Raw genomic sequence first — 21716 nt, forward strand, 5'->3', positions numbered from 1 at the left:
TTAATTATATTTAATATATAATATCAATAAATAATAAATATAAATTATATTATAACAAACTTAAACTAATAATTTTACAAATACTATTTAATATTAGTTATTATTAGTAACAATAAAATAATTATACTTTTAGTTTTACCAATGATATGATATATCAAAATATTTAACTTTTAATCGTTACATTAAAATAACTATTTATTATTAGTTATTATTAGTATTAATTCATGATTATTCATGTAGTGTTATTGTGGGTGTGGCTTTAGAGTCTGGACTCCTCCCCTAGTGAATTAAACATGAGTCTTCCATGTCTAAGCAACAGTAATCCAATGTTCTAATTCAATCAGAACATCACACCGAATGAAAGATAAAGCAGACAATTAGATTCCTTTGTGGATTTAATTTGAATAACTTTCTACAATAGGCACCCAAACCAAACTATTATTGAGCTTAAAAGTGCTGTGAGAGCTCTGTAGAAGCACATTACTAGTAACATGATCACACATCTGTCTTTCTACATTAAACTCAAACCATCATCACATACATACATTAATCTGACTGTAGGCTCTCTGATTTATTCATCACAACCACATTCTTCTGTGTTAAAATGAATCACTGTTAAAATGAAGACAGAGCACTACTTATTAATGACATCGTCTCTTCGTTCTCGTCTCTTCTCTTCTCGTCTCTTCTCTTCTCTTCTCTTCTCTTCTCTTCTCTTCTCTTCTCTTCTCTTCTCTTCTCTTCTCTTCTCTTCTCTTCTCTTCTCTTCTCTTCTTATTCAGTATCAGCATTGATTAAACATTTTATGGCAGTGATAAAAATGTTATTACATTGAAAAAACATTGGTACAGCATTGATTGAAAAAGGAAAAAATTCCACCATGCCTTGTGCTCTCTTTGTCTTTCTGTCCAGAGGGCTTTAAGGGCAAAAACTCATTTATCTGCCCATTCATTATTGAGGTCCTCGGGGTGCATAAGATCAGTTACATGTGTGTGTGTGTGTGTGGTATGTGTTTGAGAGCATGAGGTTAACAGAGCATAAGATCAGTTACAAAGGGGAGAACACTGTGTTTTTGACACTCCATTTTACCCTCATTTATGCCCTTCCCAGAAAACAGGACAGTATGCATGGGGCGACCAAAACATAAATAATTATATACTCTTATTTCATATTATATTCCCCTCCCAATGAGAAAAGAACAGACCTAAATATATTTAATTATATACTCTTATTTCATATTATATTCCCCTTAGCCAAAGCTCTCAGATCATATATATATATATATATATATATATATATAGTATATATATATATATATATATATATATATATATATAAAACTATAATGGACCATATCAACTGTATAACAGCCCATGCATTTACAAACACTTCTCATTGGAAATCTAGTGAAATGTTGTAATCAACAGTTTACAATTACAATATTTCACATTAACAGCAAGTAAAAAGGGGTAAGCTTTCAACTGTATAATAGCCCATGCATTTTAGACGCTTATATATGCTCGTGCCCCGTCCATGCAATGAACGCACATTATTGAATTATGTTTTTTTGTTTGTTTGTTTTTTAGAACATTAAAACTGCTCAGGCAATTTCAGTGGTAGGCCATGATACATATTTGTGTATTCAACTCCTCATAACTCGCAAACTCGCCGTGATAGCACGCAAATATTTATGCCTGTTTTCACTTGTTGTCAATTCAGCACGCCTTACATTCAGCTAATAAAAAAAATATGCTGAAATTTTCTGGACTTATTTTATGATTGTTTGGACAGTCTCAAGCTATATCTAAAACTTCTCAAAATACAGTCACCTTCAGATTAGTTTTAATCTATGCACAAAAAAATGAACGTAATCTTTATCTAATTCTGATTGGGTGGGCAAGACAGTCATTTGGGTGGGCTCAGGCCACCCCTGCCCATGTCTGGAGCCGGCCCTGATGCATTGCATCAGGCTGGAACACACAGTGCAACAGTCTATATACTTAATTAAATTGCAGCCTTTTGTATTTCATATGCACACTAATCCATATCACAATTTTGATTTTAGTTTGATTGACATGCTTTGCCAAAACTATGATGCAAAATGCAATGTTATGTTATTATGAGAAGTGTAAATATAATTTGTGTAGCAGGACCGATCGATTAGACTGTGGCAGATCATTAGGTAAATTAATTGGAAATTATTCATAAGATATATTCTATTTTCCCAGGAAAAATACCAGAGTTTTGAACAAAAATATGGGTGATTAATTTCTTTTTTATTTTTTAGCTGATCCTTTAAGAGCAACACAACAAGTTCAGCTGAGATCATTATGTATGTTGATGTCAACTTTCAATTATCCTGATAATGGATGGTCATAGAACAGCAGCACTGAGAGAGCGACTATAAGCGGAACTAAGCAGTTTGCACAGTAAATGGAAGGGTGTCAAATCAGAGAAAAAGAGAGAAGGAATATGTGTTTGTTTGTGTCTAAGCAAGAGAGAGAAAGCATAAAGGACAGAAAGAGAGGAATGACGCTTGAGGACAAAATTTTCCAGCTGGACTCTCCTGTTAAATGAGCTGATGGTATGTGTGTGTGTGATTCTGAGTGTTAAGTTATGCTATCTTAGGGAAAGTTAGAGAATGATACAAACAACAAAGTGGTTGTTCAGCACCACTATTTTTTTAATCTATATTAAACTGTGTCAGTACATTTAGCTGTGAATGAAACAGCTGTAGAATAGCATCAGAATATACAAACATGAAAATTCTACCTGCATTGCTCAATTTTGTCCAACCTTGATGCATGAAATGCAAAATCACAATTTTTAAAGAACTATACTAGACTGCGAAGCTATTAATCATTAAAAAAATGATGGCAAATCATGATAAGAGTCCAAGTCTTTTGAACCCATGAAGTGAATGCCCGGTTTCCCGATAACGCTCACTCTTAGCGCGGTAAGAAGACTCGAAAGATACATCTTACCAAAGTTGTTTATGTTCCTAAGTGTGTTCCCCGAAGTGTCCCTTAGGAAGCTTCTTAACACGCTGCCCTCTTACGTCCGACGTTACAAAGGCGCTGTCCCAAGTGAAGGTGCTGAATAAGTTGGCATCGATTGCTCAGGAATCGATTTTCAACTTCACGCGAAGGTGCATTACGGCGTTAAGATAGACAACACGTTCTATGCAAATTAAGCATTCCTCAAATTTTTCCAGTAACATTTATTTTAACATAGTTATCCATAAAATATAGACTATTAATTAAATTATCAAATTGTCAGTAATATGTTCACACGATATGTTGTGACGGTTAGACGAACCGGGTATCCCTCGCTAATCATCCACCCTCCTTATCCCGTTGTGCCACTTGTGCCGCTTCTTGACATGGGTTTAACGACTTCTAAAAAATATGTAATACACTTTTATATTGATGGTAAGGTACTTTACAATCAGAATTCCCCTGCATGGCGCAGAAGGGCGTTGGTGACAATGTGGACGCACCTCCACACCGAGGTCTTGCTTAGGCCGTAGCCCTCTCCCATGACCTCGATGAAGCTCCCTGTAGCAAAAAACCTTAGCGCTGCAAGCAGCTGGACTTCAGGGCTCAAAGCAAAATTCCTCCGCGTTAGCCTGGCAAGCGCAGGTCTGAGAAGGTCCAGCAGCTCCATAATGAGTTGTCTTGGGAGGCGATGTTTTTTTAATACGTCAGGCAAAATGTCAAAAGGGCTTAAGTTTTGCCGAATAAAAAAATTGACATGGACTAAACAGCTCCGCTGCCGGCGCCGTCTTTGATTCAATACAAGGATACGTTGGATCGCTGCCATAGTTGGTCGCTTACTGGACACCACCATGCTTACCCATTTATAGATCTTAGCCATTTAGAGCCAAATGGTTTGCCAGATTTTAATTATCAAAAGTGACTGCCAATTTAAACGCTTTAATGACATTACGAAATAGCCTAGGCTAATTACCACCATATTAGTTCTGATACCAAATAAAGTCAACTTCATAAATAGGCCTGCCTGTATTCATTGCGAACATATTTTGATTATTAGTCTTAAAATGTCCATAACATAAAATCATTTTTGAGCCACAACATTGTCAACATACCATAGTTGGACTTGTACTGCGCTGCGCTGATTTCTAAAGACTGCTGCAAAGTTGGCGGCGACTAGCGTCTTGAGCTCAAACAACGCTAAGAGAAAGCTTACGAATGGTCCAGACCAACCTTACGAAAGTGTGACTTACAGAAGATATACTTAGCGTACGAACGTGTCGGGAATCGTGCCATAACATTAAGAGAGAGGTTAAGGAATAGGTTAAGAACTACTTAGCGATAAGAACGTTTTGGGGAAACCTACCCAAGTCTTTTGAACCCATGAAGTGAATGTCATTTTTTTTAAATGAAACTGGTTGATCTACTTCACAAAGTCTCAATCACTGTTTCATGAATCAGACTGACTTCTGGAAAATTCTCCAGTTCAGCTCACTGACTCGATCTTGTTGCAGCAGCAGTTAACAGTTTTGGGTGAACTGTTCCTTTAATATAATATGCTGGCAGAGGAAGTGTGTGTGTGTGTGTGTGTGTGTGTGTGTGTGTGTGTGTGTGTGTGTGTGTGTGTGTGTGTGTGTGTGTGTGTGTGTGTGTGTGTGTGTGTGTGTGTAAATGCCATGGTCAGGCCAAGTCATTATAAGTACATGTGATAATCTTGTAGCACCAATCTGAACAAGTAGGTCAAGATTAATACTACAAAGAACAGAAAATCAAGTTGGATTTTGCAGGTGTACTGTATATGGAGAATAGAATAGAATAGAATAGAATAGAATAGAATAGAATAGAATAGAATAGAATAGAATAGAATAGAATAGATATTTATACTGACAAAACTGCAGTATGATACAACATTAAAACTGGTTAATTAATATCAAGATGGAAAAAGCAACTTATAGTATAAGAATTGTAGTTTTTCTAGTCAAATTGATTGTTGCCTATAGACGAATGGAGAAAAGTATGACTTTTCCTGCTCTTAGCTGTGTCTGGGTTTGTGTTTGTTTGTTAGTTTGATTGTCCAAGGGCACAAGCTGTATGTTACAACTTAGCCTGGTTACTGAGTATTTGTGTGTTCCATGATTAAACTTACATTTATTGCATGCAATTAACCAGCTGTTGGTGGATCAAAATTTGTCTCAGACAGATAAAATTGTGGCCAGAATTGTATAGCATGAATCTGGCTTTAACTGAAACGTAATCCCAAATATAAAGTAATTATCGCAGAAGTAACGGTATGAATAAAATTATCAATATAATAATTATACAGTTACAATTATAACTATATAATATAATAATATAATTATTAATAATATGTGATAGTAATAAATTAATAAATACATTAAATAAATTAGTAAAATACTGTTTATTTTATTAGGGTTTTTTTTACTTATTGCCACTTACTAATTTGAGATGTGGTTGTTTAATATTTGTTATATGCATAAATAAATATACTATTTTTTTGTACATTTTTATTGCTTATTTTTTTTTACTTATTGCCACTTACTAATTTTAGATTAAGTTGTTTTAAATGTATTAATAGTTTATTTATTGTATGTCCTGTTCTTCTGTTTAAACTCTATTGAAATGTAGTTTTGCTGCCATTTAAGTGACTTCTCATTACAGAAAGCTTAAGTCTAAGTCGAACAAATGATGCAAGCAAATTGTAGTTACAGTAACTAGTAGATATTATGCCCCTTGTGTTAACTTCACATTCCAATTTAAGTAACCTTTCTGAAACACTAGCCTTTAATGCCCATAGTCACAGTGAAAGGTGAGAAGTGGTAATTGGAGGCTCTCATGCTTGTGTGTGTGTGTGTGTGTGTGTGTGTGTGTGTGTGTGTGTGTGTGTGTGTGTGTGTGTGTGTGTGTGTGTGTGTGTGTGTGTGTGTGTGTGTGTGTGTGTGTTTGTGATTGCATATGTGTTTGCTGGTTAAATTTTCATGTCTTTTCCAGGCTAGTGATTTATAATTCTGTCAGGTCCTGAACCTCTTCCAGAAGGAACATCTGTTTGGAACCCTTAAGATCCTTTCGCTGTGTGTGTGTGCATGTTCAATAGGTAGTCCAAATTTAGCTGTTAAAATGGTGGCTTGTGCTGCCATTCTCAAGTGTGTGTTGTACAAGCAGGATAGATGCCTTTGGACCTGAGATCCTTTAAGGACGCTTTTTTTTTTCTCACTCACTCTCTTATCCTCTTTTTGCTTGCTCTCTTTCTTTACCCTGCCTGCTAGCACAAGGTAAAATGAATCATACAACCTATGGCTGTGTGTATGTGTAGGGGTTGTTGGTTTCTGGTGTCTATCTTACAAAGCTTATGTGTGTGTTTGTTATTGATTGATGAAAGCACAGCATAAATCATATCTTGATCAGTCTGTTTGTGGTACAGCAGAACTTGTTCAGTGGTCAGATTGATGTTGTACATATGGGAAAAGCCTGTGTTCTTATGTGTGTGGAGCGAAGGCGAACATTCACCACAATCCCACCAAAATACTTTATAATGCTTGACATCTTTTTAATATCAGGGGTCCCATTCGTTTTCCCGTGAGGGTTAAATTGAATTTGGCGGCTGCGTGTGTGTACGCTAGAGTGTGTGTGTTACACCGGCCCAGCATAAAGCATGCCAGTGTGACAGAAGCTGCTAAACTTGTCTCATTATCCCATAAATATTCCCCACCCTGCTCACGGTCACCTAGCATCCCATCCATCAATCAGAGCCTGCTGCCATTGCCGTGCCTCCAACACATCCACAGCAGCCTTCTGAGGGAGCGGCACTTAGGCCCTGATACAGAGTCCATTACACGCTCCAACCAGATCCTGGCTGATTATAAAACACTTTTAGTCTAGAGGAGACAGTGTGCTCTAATGGATCATTGTCTTCTCTTTTACCTTCAAATAATTAACAGTTAAATAATATAGCAGTTCTTATTTCTAGATAGATTTAAGAGTTATATGGAAAATGGATTGATGTCAGTGGTAAAGTTCTGCTAAAACGTGTGGATGCTTAGTTGGCTGTACAGCTTGTGCAGCTTCTGATTGACTTCTGCTGCCTTTTGCTGGTTCATGGTATTTTTTGTTTAACAACCATTATTAATATTGCTTTTCTGCTTGTAATAAAAATACAGAACCATTTTTTCATTTCTATTTCTCCTTTTTGACAAAATAAAAAGAAAATGATCATTGCAAAGATAAAAACATAATATCTTTATTACTATATTTTATTTATATACAGTATATAATAATATGGTAATAGTAATTGTTTACATTATTTCATTTCATATTGCACTTTACTTTTATGTAATTGTTGTGCTATCTGTTATTATTATTATTATTATATACTGTATTCATTACCATTAAAAGGTTTGGGGATGATAAGATTTTCTCTTACGCTCACCAAGGTTGCATTGTTTTGTTTTTGTTTTTTAATCAAAAGAGTAAAATTGTGAAATATTATTACAATTTCCAATAATTGTTTATTTCAGTATATTTTAAAATGTAATTTATTTCTGTGATGGCAAAGCTGAATTTTCAGCAGACATTACTCCGGTCTTCAGTGCCATGTGATCCTTCAGAAATCATTCTAATATGATGATAGGGTGCTAAATAAGCATTTATTATTGTTTTCCTTTATTAACATTATTTTATCTATTGTTTAGTGTTGAAAGCAGTTGTGCTGAATATTTTTGTGGAAACTGTGATAAAAAAAATTCAGGATTCCATGTTGAATAGAAAGATCTTAATTGTCCCTTTGATCAATTGAATGCATAATTTCTTAAGAACCCCAGACTTTTGAACAGGAGTGTATACATTATTATTGTAATTATTAATGGCATTATGCAGCATTGTTTTGCTTGTGAGCACTATTGTTTCTTGTTTAATTCACAATGTTTTATGGCATTATCAGGTACCATTCTTTATAGGCCGATATGGGAGAATCTGATATAAAAGTACAGATATAAAAGTAAAAACATATAAATCAATTATTAGTCTAGCTTTAAGGTTTATATAAGATTTTATTGTAAAAGTGAAGGATGCCTAGCTTCAAGGCCGTCATTGAGGAGGGACATCTGGGAATGCTGTCCCAGACCCTGTGACGAGGGGAGGCCCCTAAGGGCCCCTATCTCATAGCACTACTCATTGCACCTGGATGAATGTGTGAAATATGGGTGATAAAAACTTTGTCCTGGGTCAGGTGAATTTTAGCGTCAGCCCTGCCTGGCATTACCGGGAGTGTCTGTTTTAAACTAGGCCACGTATTCCCTCTCCTCTCCTCTCCTCTCCTCTCCTCTCGCAATGCAACCTACTAAACCAGTCAAGCATAGAGACCCAATAAAACTTCGTCGCTCTTCTTTTTTTCCTGTCTTTCCCTCCTCACTCCTCTCATCTTTTCTCTTCTCTCCGCAGACCCTTGTTAATTGTATTGATCCTAATCTCCACAGACACTGTCCGCGAGTGACCTTACTTTAGTGTATTACATCAGAATTACAGCTCCACTCCACATGAAGTGGACGCATCCACTGGGCTTACCTCACATGAAAGACCGCTGATCAGCCTGCTGTAATTGAATGTGCCCCAGGGGTGCTCTGAACCACCCCATAAAGGGCCAGACACAGGAAATCAGCACACCCCAGTGCAGAGTATAGGGTTGCTAAGCGACATTTAGCCTTTATCAAAGACTGCCACCAAACCAAATGATCAACATCACCTCAACATCTGCATATTTCATTATACAACCCTCTACAGACAGCTTTGCAATTGAATCACTATTGGCTAGTAAATTTCTTAGTTTACTCGCCAGACATAATATGTTTGTAAAATGGCACAGTTTTTTTATATTTGAAAGAACACTCTTAACATCAGTCAGTCAAGTATTGTAATATGATAATCAAGTCTTATTTAATGATAGAATTTTAGTATTTAGAATTAAAACTTGATAACCATGTATGCATATTAGTCATTTTAACTGAATTTAGCACTGGTGGTGGTGCTTTTTTGGTCATTCAGTGTTTCTGTAAAAAAATAAATTGGGGAAAAAAGAAATACTGATAATAATGATACGAATTCTACTAATAAGAACAATATGAAATGCACTAAGGATTAACAAGCTGCTGGATTTATGGATATTAATCAGGTTGTGTGCATTTGCTGAAATCAAAACAGGGACTATAATAGTTGAGCGCCAGCCAATGAGCTTGCCGTTTGCGCATTAGTCCCGCAAACTACAAGAAAACCCGGCAGTTCTTAAAAGCTGAAAAATTCCAAAGGAACTATTGTTTACATGTAGTGCATCAATTCTCTCTCTCTGTCTCTCTCTCTCTCTCTCTCTCTCTCTCTCTCTCTCTCTGTCTCTCGCTCTGCGTGTGTGAGAGAAATCGACGGTGAGTCGTGCACCTTCACACTAGAGTTTACGATACGTCAAATACAGGCGCATCCATTCAGATGGACTGAAAAATAGCACAGATTACTTGACGGAGAGTGAAACTCTGAAGTACTAGAGAGTGTTCGCGAGTGAAAATATATCTGTCCTAAACTTATACTTAGCCTCCCCCATAGGAAAGAAAAATCAAAAGTGAGATATCTTTAACATCTCAAATATTTCTCCTAGACAGAAATGAGGTTACTTTATCGAATGGAGATTTTTGCTTGGGTCTCCTGCTTCTCAAACCTGAGACAAAAACTCTAACATTCTCACAGTGGTCTCCTTTAAAACTTTAAAAGAGATCTCAACAACATCATACACTGTGCTCAGATATTTCTCCTAGTCTAAAAACTCTGGTGGTCTCGCATTTTTCTCCTCCAAAGTTTCAAACAAGATCTCAAAAGCATCACACACTGTGCTCAGATATTTCTCCCTACCTAGAGACTCTGGATCTCTCACATTTATCTCTTTTATAGCTTTAAAAGAGATCTTAACAACATCACACACTGTGCTCAGATATTTCTCCTTAGCTAGAGACTCTGGATCTCTCACATTTGTCTCCTTTAAAGCTTTAGAATAGATCTCAACAACATCACACACTGTGCTCAGATTTGACTCTTTAGCTAAATAATCTGGGGGTCTCATATTTGTCTCCTGTAAAGCTTTAGAAGAGATCTAAGCAACTTTACAAAGTGTGCGTCAAGCCAAGGCACTAAATAAAAGGGGGGGGGGATCAATAATTCCGAGTTAAAGGCTACATTGAGAGAGAAATTATGCAGAAATAAGGGTAATGTTACTTTTTATAGGACAATGTTTATGTATGTAGGCACATAATTTGTTGTCGGAAATAGTAATGTACCGGATGCCTTAATCAAAACTGATCTACAGAAAATGTAACCCTGGAGCTTTCTTTGCTGAAGGGCACAAAAATGCCTTGATTATTAATTGACTAATTTGATTATTAATACATGGAAGAATTGTTTGAGCTAATATTGAGGCATTAGACTTGGTGCACATTGTAAAATTATTGAGATCACTTCTGAAATTTAGAGGAGACAAATGTGAGCACTCTCGAGTTTAGTGTATCTGAGCACAGTGTGTGATGTTGTTGAGACCTTTTCTAGACTTTTGAGGAGACAAATGTGAGAGAACCAGAGTCTCTAGCTAAGGAGAAATATCAGACCACAGTGTGTGATGTTGTTGAGATCTCTTCTAAAGCTTTAAAGGAGACAAATGTGAGAGATCCAGAGTCTCTAGCTAAGGAGAAACATCAGAGCACAGTGTGTAAAGTTGTTGAGCTCTAATATAAATCTGAAAATAAGACAAATCTGAGACCACCAGAGTCTTTAGACTAGAAGAAATATCTGAGCATATCGTGTGATGCTGTTGAGATCTAACTTGAAACTTTGGAGAAGACAAATGTGAGACCACCAGAGTCTTTAGCTAAGGAGAAATATCTGAGCACAGTGTGATGTTGTTGATTTCTCTTCTAAAGCTTGAAAGGAGACAAATGTGAGAGATCCAGAGTCTCTAGCTAAGGAGAAATATTTGAAACGGTAAAGAGATCTCTTTTTTGTTTTATTTTTCTTCCCTCTGGTTAGCTTCAATGTCATTTATCCACATTTCAATCAAAGACAATAGATGAATTGTCATATTTGAAGTTGTTTTATGTAGACAGTGTTTTATTGCACAGTGATTTAACATGCAAAAATGGGCTGTACAAGACAAAATTTTAATACTAAATAAAAAAAGAAACTAGGACACTAGTTTTACATTTGTTAAAAAAAGGTATTGCTCTTATACTAAACATCTTGTACATCTAAGTCCTTTCTAGTGTGTTTGTAAAATGTGGTGTATACAATGCTGGACATTGAAGATAAATTTAAACATTTAAACTAGTAACCCTTGATATTCTGAAATGTTTAATGCTATATAAACAATAGTTATTATTTACAATATTAGTAAAAGTTTAATGTTTCTCCTAAAATAAAACTGAAGACATCTTAAGACAAAGCTGATATCTCAATGAGACATATAAGAGAATCACACTTAGTATCCTGAGCGTAGAGTAACATCTGTCAGAGCCATAGCCTTGTGGGGAGCGCATCTACATGATGCACAACTGTGCCTCAAACAACACGGGTTCGAATCCCAGCTAAAGGTACTTACCAAGTCCAATTGTTTCCTGTCTCTACTCCTACTGTCCTGACCATTAAAGGTGAAAACCCCCATTGCAATAAAAAAGCAACAGCAACCTCTGAGCAGTAAAATGTTTTTATAATGGGGTCTAGCAATATAATAAAAAAAAACAAAAAATAAATATAACAATTATACATATATGAGAATCACAACACTCCCTCCTTTCAGAACCTTCTCATGTCTCAGTTGTGTCTATTTTTATTTATCCTAAGAATTTTTAGGAGAAACATCTGAGACACTGTTGAGACTAAAATGAGAAATACATGAGAATCACAACTAAGTTTCCTGAGGTTAGAAAGAGCAACCATTGATCAATAAAATATTCCTATAATGGAGTCTTGATAGAGATTGCAGCAAGACAATAAAGAGATATTCTGTTTCTTCCAACACATTCTCTGTTTTGACTCTTATTTTCTCAAATATTTCTCATGTCTCATTTGTGTCTACTTCCATTTCTCCTAAGGAATTTTAGGAGAAACATCTGAAATGCTGTTGATACTAAAATAAGAGATATATGAGAATCTCATCTAAGTCTCCTGAGCTTAGAAAAAGCAACCACTGAGCAATAATTTTTTTCCTATGGGCCAACTCACACACTGGCGAGTAAAATCTGAGAATGTATTAGCCATTGGCTAATATATGACATCATTTAGTCACCAGAATGAAAATTTAGTCGCATATGCAAGTGATTTACTCGCAGTGTAGAGGATTGTTATATTAGCGGAAATGTTATAATAGCAGAGGCTGCTGTTTACTGATGATGAATGAATGAAAACTCAATTTCTCTTTTTCTTCCTCTCTGTAGATCAGTATATTTATGACTCATCTTTCCAACTATGGGAACGACCGCTTGAGCTTGTATACGTTCACTAACCTGGCTAACTTCCTGAAATGCTGGACCAACCTGAGGCTACACACACTTCCTCCCCTGCAGCTCGCAAACAAGTACTTCACACTCTTCCCAGAACAGAGACCTCCGCTATGGCAGGTCAGTCATATGAACCATATCCTCAAACTATTTTCATTAACATTTAATCGATATGAAATAAATGCATTCATGGTGAGCATAAGTCACTTCTTTTCAAAACAGTTCCCAACCTATTTTTTATTTTATTTTATTTCTATGGATACCAGTCAATAATTTGAGGCTTATTTTATGATTGCTTTTAAGAATACAGCCTCTTTTACCTTACATAAAATGTCCTCAAGAAATTATCACAGGTAAAAGCAATTTTGTGCAAACTGACATAAAAAGCCCACTCTCTGTGACCTGTAGGCCTTGTAACTGTTGTACATCAAGCACTCCATGTGTCTCAAGTGAATGTTGACCCATGAAAAGCCACCAGAAAATGAAAAGATGCACTTTACAACTTCTCACAGGGACAACGCTTAAATTTATGGGGGTTTTGCACAATTTTAGCTTATTTTTGTTTGGTTGCTCCAACTATGTTTTATACTGAAAAGATGCAGCATATAGGTGTTAAAGCGTTGCTAGTACAGTTTACATAATAGTTACTGAACTAAAAAATGTTTTAGGTGATTTGTTCATGTGTAAATTGATGACACATCTGCGGTAAAAAATTACTTTAAACAGATACTGTACGCCCTGAAAACAAATACCATCTAAATAGGGCTCTAGAATATCTATTAAAATCTGTCGTATGAAATCTGAAGATGATCTCCATATACTGTAGGCGTCAAGTTGCAGACCTTGTCTCGTCCACTGTCTCTGTGCTTCTGTTAATAGATCCTGTATTTATTTGATAGAACTTTACACCTGATCTCATTTATGATATTGTTCTTCAGAACCCATGCGATGATAAACGGCATAAGGACATCTGGTCCAAAGAGAAGACCTGCGACAGGCTGCCCAAGTTTATGGTGGTCGGGCCTCAGAAAACAGGTAATTCTGTTCTTCCGTTACGAGAGCATGTTTCTTCCGTCTTTCCTTTTGTAGGGCTTCAAAGCCGCGTGTGTGTGCGTGCGTGGGTATCTCCTCGCTTCACTGTTCCCCTTGATCCTGCTTCATATCTCACCTTGTGCCGCTGGAAATGATGAAAGTGCAACCACCGGCGTTCAGCTGTAGAGGAGAACAATACAGACACATCCCCAGAGGGCTGGGGAGGTAGAACAAGGGAAAAGACAGAGCGCTGTTTTGGGGCTGTAAGATTTTGATTGGTGTCAAGACACTGTCTTGTTAAACACTTCTCCTCTCTGCACTCATCTTCTTTCCTGCTGTATCACAAACTTGCAACACACACAGAAAAAAAAATCCATAAGGTAAATGGTGTATTGATCCCATGTCTCTTAGTTTCTCGGTCTGTGGGCTGAATCTCCAGACCTAAAATGTTTCTCTTCAGCGCTATCAGCTGCACATATAATTTCATCATTAGCAGGGGAAGGGCTCGTTGATTTACTTCTCCTCCTTCTTCCTTTCTCTCCTGCCCTCCTCCTTTCTCTCTTCACCTCTCCCTCTCTCTCTCTCTCTCTCTCTCTCTCTCTCTCTCTCATCAGGGACGACAGCACTCTACCTCTTCCTGATCATGCATCCCTTTATCTCCAGCAACTTTCCCAGTGTGAAAACATTCGAGGAAGTTCAGTTTTTCAACACCAACAACTACCACAAAGGCATCGACTGGTGGGTGTGAAGTGTGTTCCTGTGCACCAGACACATTTGTGCGTGGGTTTCACTTGTTAAAATGTTTTTGGAGGAATATATGGTTATGACATCACGTAAGTGGTTAAGGCGTAGCTCATTAATATTAAGTAGGTCAAAGCACAAATAATTAAACCTGATCTTCCACTGTTTTGGTAAATACTTTATGTAATGTATTGATCTGGAAGACAGATCTGGAGTATTGTTTCTTTTCAAAGTCAAACGTTTAATATAAACAATATTATTACAAATTGAAATGTTTAAAAATCATTTAAATATCTCTTTCTGTTTGAATTGCTATTCTTAAGTTCTTATTACACAGTCATTTGTAGGAGCAGTTATTCTCAGATTTAAGTGTTTAAATATGTTTGTAGCATATTTTTTGTCGGGAAAATTTAATTTCTTCATCTGCTACTGTCAATTTTAGGGTTTTATAGGTCAGTTGATAAAATATTATTATATTATAAATTGTTTGTCTAGTCTTAATGTCTTGTGGCAACCAATTAATTACAAGATGTTTATTAATTATTAATATTTAGAATTTTTAATAAACCAAATTAACAAAATTTTTTAAATAATAAAAGTGTACACTAACATGTACAGAGCCACACACATGGCATGCCATGAATTACAAATTCACTTCCATGACTTATTAATTCATGGACACATTTAATTAATTTGTTCCTTCATTTTAGGTGAAATGTGGCCACACTTTACTAATTTGTTCCCTTGAGGAACAAATTAGTACAACATGGCCATGATTTATGTAAAACTAGGGAATAAATTAATAAGTTGTAGGAACAAATTCTTAATTTGTGGACACAATATGTTGTGCAGGGCTCCATACAAAAGGTGTAAGGGATATGTTTTACTTGTTTTAAAGATTTTGCCTTTTTTTATCTTGGATAGTCTTATTTGTCATTGACCTAGATATATTCCTGCCGCAAGCACTTTTCATAAAGGGGTGAGGACAGAATCTTCTGTAGCAAAATGTCCCACTGTAAATGACACGTATGCTTGTGTTTGAATTTGTCTTTTGTGAGTTTTCTCTAACTTAATACACCTCTCTTTTCAAAGGTACATGGAGTTCTTTCCTGTACCCTCTAATGTCAGCACAGATTTCCTGTTTGAGAAGAGCGCAAATTACTTTCCTTCTGAGGAGACGCCCAAACGAGCTGCTGCTCTATTGCCTAAAGCCAAAATCCTTACTCTGCTGATTAACCCTTCAGACAGGGCATACAGCTGGTACCAGGTATGACACTGACCAATCACAAAGCAAAGACTAGTAGAATTGACCAATCAGAGTTGTGTGGATGGCTGAAAGAGACCGCTGTACAAAAAAAAAAAAAAGTTAATGCCTTTGACCATGTTGACATGCACAAGAGTTTTCCATTATTAATTAGGATTAATTCATATTTTGATTATGTACACTACTCTTCAATATTATTATTTTTTTTTAAGAAAAAAAGTAGCTATACTAGGAAAAAATATATACTTGCAAATTTTAATTGAGCACCAAATCAGCTTGCTAGTATATGAATAAAAGATTAAAATAGAAAATAGCTATTTTGAGTGGAGTAGTCTTTTATATCATACATATCCAGACAAAGATAATTCTGATTGCTTTGCAAAGCTACTCCAGTGGCAGCTGTGAAAAGTCAAGCTATCAAACCAATACATCAGAATACATCAAACTTTAATGTAATAGGTACATGAGAATGAGAATGAATATGCTGTGCAGAATTACTCAAATGCAGCTTAATAAATGCCAAAAAATAAACAGGAGGCATTTATTATTATATTAAGGAACAAAAAACACACTCATGTCTTATATTCATATTGTTATATTTGTGTTATTATAAATATATTATTTCCATAATTATATTCAAAAATATGAAGCTAAATCAGAAAGTATTGTGCATGTTTACTTTAGGAGACTTTACTTTAGGAGAGCTGGCTAGTTTGAATTTTAAATAAAAAGGCAATATAAATTCATCCATAGAGCCAAAAAAAAAAACATTTAGCATCTGAAGGGAGCTCAAAAAATATATGTACAGATACACATTACTCTTTCTGACCTATAGATGGCACTGTGTTTGATATTTTCTTACACCTTTATTACACATTTTCACTGATTTAGTGCAAAGTAATATATACACAGCTTAAATACATGAAATCATGTATTTTGTGTATGCGTGTCGGTGTGCTTGGTGGATTTCCGTAGGAAGCAAGCGTGCACATGTTCATGTGTGATACTGTGGAGAGACTGAATATGTGCAAGTGTGAGTGAGAACATCACTGGGTGTAAACGCAAGTTTGTGTGAGGCAGAAATCTCATCAACAACATGCACAGGAGGGCACCGCATGAAGCTGCTACCGCTCACCACAAGAACCTGAAAAGAAAGATTTTTTGATCTCATCTAATGGATTAAAAGAATATTCCAGATTAAATACAATTGAAGCCCTGTACATTATCTTGCTTATTACATGACTACTTAACAAATAATACATGTGGAGTTGAGATTGTTTTATAATCATTTTGAATAATATTGAAATCACTGTGCAGTTGGTTTTGGTTTGTAAAAAGGTTTTAATTTCACTGGCAGCATCAGAGGGCTCATGAGGACCTAGCAGCATTGCAGTTTAGTTTCTACGAAGTAATTTCAGCAGACCAGCTTGCTCCACCTGAGCTGCGCTCTCTCCAGAACCGCTGTCTCGTACCTGGACTCTATGCCACACACCTGGAGAGATGGCTCACATACTACCCTCCAAACCAGGTAACCAATCTGGACCAACTCTTGCTGATTTCAGTATTTTTACCGCACATTTTTTGAATTGTGTACTTCCTGTCTGTCTTTTCCTGCAGCTGATAATTATTGATGGACAGCAGCTGAGGAATGACCCAGCTAAAGTGATGGACGAGCTTCAGAAATTTCTGGGTGTCACTCCCTATTACAACTACTCCCAGGCACTCACGTAAGGGTCACACACACATAAACATTTTATATCAAGTTGGGACCTCCCAAATTTGCATAATTGCAGTTATTCTATAATATCCCAAAACATGAATTTCTTTGCTGTTTTCATAAGTTTAATAAGTACACTACCATTCAAAAGTTTGGGGTTGTTAAAATGTTATGTTTCTTGTGCCCACCATGACTGTGTTTATTTCATCAAGAATACAACAAAAACGGTCAAATAGTGAAATATTATTACAATATCAAATAATTTTCTATTTTCATTTATTTAAACATTTATTTTATTATTTTTCAGCAACCATTACTGCAGTCTTCAGTGTCACAGAAATCATTATTATTATCATTATTATTATTATTATTATTATTATTATTATTATTATTATTATAAAAAGTCCTCCTCTGGTGTTTGCATTAACATTTTAAGTGAATAATGTTGTTTCACTAATTGGTGACATTTTGCTGGTGACTTTGTTGAAAATTAATGAACAGTTATAATATCAAATTCAATAAGTGTTAAGCACAAAACCTATTTATTAAATTGCATGCATTAACTTTGACAGCTCTACAAATAATAAGTTTCTCCAATGCAGCTATGTGATGTACAGTCAAACCAAAATTCAAACAAAAAACTACAACATTAACCAAAAATAAAATAACATTTAAATAAATATAGTTTAGAAAATTGTAATAAAATATGACAAGAACTCAGAATTAAACTGTGTCAGAACAAATTCAAATTGACAACGTCAGATAACTCTTATAGAAAGGTATGTAAGGGATTACAATCAACCAAAAATTATTCAGCTGTTAACTTTAAGTACACAATTAGATCAAACCAGTTTAGGGCAACCGATTTCCAAGCAGTGCTTAATTTTGTTCAGTCTGTGATGTCAAAAATTTGCATTAGCAATTAAAGAAAAACACTTAAGCAAAACATGGTCAGGTCAAAGTGTCTGAATAATTTTTGATCCCAAGTTTCACTGGTAGTCCACTGTATGAAGAATTTGGGGGTATAATATGTCATACTTCACTTTATGTTGCTATCCTCACTTACATTCATGAACTATAGTGTCCTGCACCCACTAGTAAAAAAAAATATATTAAAAATTATGTCTGGTGTCTGAATAATTTTTGCTTTGACTGTAGGTCCAGAGATGGTAGTTTTTTAGGTTTTACCATCACTGAGAAAACATTTGGTCCATACTTGGATACACAAACGAAACCATACACACACACAGATGGATACAGGCTCATCCAGAGATATGAAACAGGAGCGAGCCTGTCATCCATGCTGTCCCTGGTCCCATGTGTTTGAGAATCAGCTGATAAAATGAGTTGATAGATCCATGTTCCCAGCAGTTGATGCCTGTATAATCTGTACAGATCCTAAATGAGATTAATTGTTATAATCTGGCTGTAGCCATTAACACAGCATGAGAGCAAGAAGATTAACTTCATCTGGCCTCTCCAATTAAAAACAGCTTGTTAGGCATCTGACACTTTCTCTCTTTGTGTTAGATTGCTCTTAAAGTGTCATGTACATTCTTACAATTTGCATGTGTGCAAGACAACAATTTTATGTGTGGTTCATTGCCAAACAATGCTTCTTAGTGGCTGAAAAACCACCTGTCAGAGGATGAGGCCATGCCTTCTACTAATTAATATTTCAGAATGAACACTCAGCATGTTCAGTCATGTTTGAACTGACTCTTGCTGTTATAACTTGCGACTCAAATCAATTTCATACAGATTGCCAAAAAGAAAACATCTGTCACAACTCATGACTTAAAACAACTTTTACCGGAGAAGTTTATCTGATACCAGAAGTTTTTTTTTCTTCTTTCTCCCAGAACACCATGTGGCAACACGTGGAATATTCCTCACATGAAACCACAAAAATGAAGAAAATAATATATTTTTTATTAAAAATGTGAAATTCATGGCTATAAAAATAGCCGAACATACCAAAAAATAAATATATATATATATAGGACTTTGCCTTCTTTTTAAATAATAAATGGCAAGAAATGTTTGTGGCAGGTACTTTTTCTCCTATTTTTCACCCATCTTTAGCAAGTATGACAAAATGTTGTTTTGGACCATATGTACGAATCCTATTGTAATACATTTAATATATTTCATGAAATACAATCAAGTGTAAATGACATTCGCTCATCTCAACTTTGGGACAGAAAATTATCAAAATTAAAATTAATTAGAATTTTTAATCATAAAAATAAATATTTTCTTTAAAATAATGCACACTATGATTAATGAAAAATGAATAAATATAAGATATTTTTAGTGGGTCCTAAACAACCTAAAATTCATTGTGGCAAAAAAAGAAGAAAGAAACTGTGGTATTTTGAAATGAAGCAATGGTTGTGTCACATTTTTCATTCTACAGCCATTGATATAAGAGACCAAAACATTCAACTCAGTATTAACTGTGTCAGATGTAGTCTATTTCAGTGTCTCTCTCTCTCTCTCTCTCTCTCTCTGTTTATCTCTCTCTCTCGCTCTCTCTCTCTCTCTCTTTCTCTCTGGTCTCTCTCTTTCTCGTTTGAACATTCTGTGAGTCTCTGCATGTGTTCTCTACCGCAGACAGCTCCATCAATCTTTGGCTTTTTATTAATAAAACCTCCCTCTGTTTTGAGTCTTTTCCTCAGTTCATCTCTCCACACATCTCTTCTGTTTCTCTCTCTCAGTCTCCCAACATGCCTGTTTCTACTTTTTCTTGTTTTCTGTCAGTTTCAGTTACTATCACTTCTTTTTGTGGCTTCACTTGCAATCAAGAAAGAAAAATACAAATTTGCAGTAATTCGGTAGTAAAAAAACCATTTCAGCCACTGGCCTGCATCCTCAGCTGGTGCTTGTTGATTGTATCACACAAATAATCCAAAGATGTTTGTTAAACATTCTGTCTGGCTTTGATTTATAAATAAAGAATCTACATTTACTGAGCAGATCAGCTTGAATGCATATTTTGACAAAATTACAGATGGATTAAATATTATTGTTTTTGATAAAGATTTTTATAAACTTTTAAATGTATATAAATTATTGTACACTAACCTATTAATTTTTTTATTAGATTATCACCTATGAAATAATAAATACTTAAGGGTGCAACCAAGGCAATTGTTTTTTACACTTGCTAAAAAAAACATAGAGCGTATAAGTTTCAAAGCAATTTATATGACACTCATAAAGTAACAAATAAAATAAATAAAGTCTTGTTTTTAAAATAAATCACCTGGGGATATAAAAGTGCCCAGAGTTAGAAAAAAAGGCCTAGGATGTTCTTTTATTCTCTCTGTATTTTTCTGGACTGAGACTAAACACAGAATTCTAAGAAAAACTGTAGAGGCAGGAAGAAGAAAGAAGGAGATTAAGTGAGACCAAAAAAAGAAGACGGTGAGAATTCTGTCACAAATGTGTCGTAGTTCATTCTTCAAAAAACCCCCCGCATACCACTTTTCAAAGAAACAAACACAAACACACACACACACTCTTTCTATCACATTTTGCTGAGAGCACACACACACACACACAAACCCACACACTTTCTATCACATTTTGCTTGAGAGCTGTTTGGAGATTGCCGATGTGTTTCGAATGCTATCAAACCAGGCCATGTCTCATCTGACAGACAGACAAGGTTACAGCAGACATCTGTCAGTCAGATCTATATGTGTGTGTGTGTGTGTGTGTGTGTGTGTGTGTGTGTGTGTGGTGTGTGTGTGTGGTGTGTGCAACGTTCTTCAGTTTTTCCGGATTTCCTCCATTGCTGAGTGTAGAAATCAGAAAGGTATCGAGAGACTTAATATAGATTGATGAACAATATATACAGTAGGCTATATATTACAATGAATATGCAAATTGGAAAGATGTTTTTGTTGTACATGGTAATAGTTCTCTCTTTATTCACAGGTTTGATCCTCAGAAGGGGCTTTTGGTGTCAGCTGTTGGAAGGGGGCAGGACTAAATGTTTGGGGGAAGAGGGCCGCAAATACCCACCCATGGACTCTGAGGTCAGGTACCACCTAACAACAGTAAAAACTTGAGCAAAATGGAGTCTTTAATCTTTAATGATTACAGCTGCATTATAGAGGTCTGCCATCATTGAGTAATATGGGTCACAGAGAGAGAGAGAACTCATTCTGACCTCTGACTGTTCAATTTTGCAACAGCTAACATGTCTGTAGCTCATGTTCTGAATAACTGATACCTACAGAACATCTCTGACTCTCACCTCTTATTTCTCTATTTCTTCTTCTAAGTTTTTTTTTTTTCACCTAAAAAAAAAATCTTAAAATTTATTCACTCACTTGTGTCATTCCAAACTACACTCACAAAAGCTAGGAAGGTACTTTTTCAAAGCTACACCTTTCGTACTTAAAGGTCCTATACCTTACATG

General features: G+C 35.6%; 1 protein-coding gene across 1 annotated transcript in view; it reads left to right on the forward strand.

Moving 5' to 3' along the window:
- Positions 1–21299, forward strand: part of LOC109101862 (bifunctional heparan sulfate N-deacetylase/N-sulfotransferase 3-like) — a 40107-nt gene extending 18808 nt beyond the window's left edge. The window contains exons 5-11 of the mRNA XM_042716637.1: positions 12467–12649; positions 13468–13564; positions 14176–14299; positions 15395–15569; positions 16924–17094; positions 17184–17293; positions 21229–21299. Coding sequence (XP_042572571.1) covers positions 12467–12649; positions 13468–13564; positions 14176–14299; positions 15395–15569; positions 16924–17094; positions 17184–17293; positions 21229–21283 — 915 coding nt within the window. The 3' untranslated portion in view covers positions 21284–21299. The remainder of the gene's footprint in view (positions 1–12466; positions 12650–13467; positions 13565–14175; positions 14300–15394; positions 15570–16923; positions 17095–17183; positions 17294–21228) is intronic.
- The last annotated feature ends 417 nt before the right edge of the window (positions 21300–21716 follow it).

The sequence above is a fragment of the Cyprinus carpio genome, chromosome B1, assembly GCF_018340385.1.
Source record: "Cyprinus carpio isolate SPL01 chromosome B1, ASM1834038v1, whole genome shotgun sequence".
NCBI classification, from domain to species: domain Eukaryota; kingdom Metazoa; phylum Chordata; class Actinopteri; order Cypriniformes; family Cyprinidae; genus Cyprinus; species Cyprinus carpio.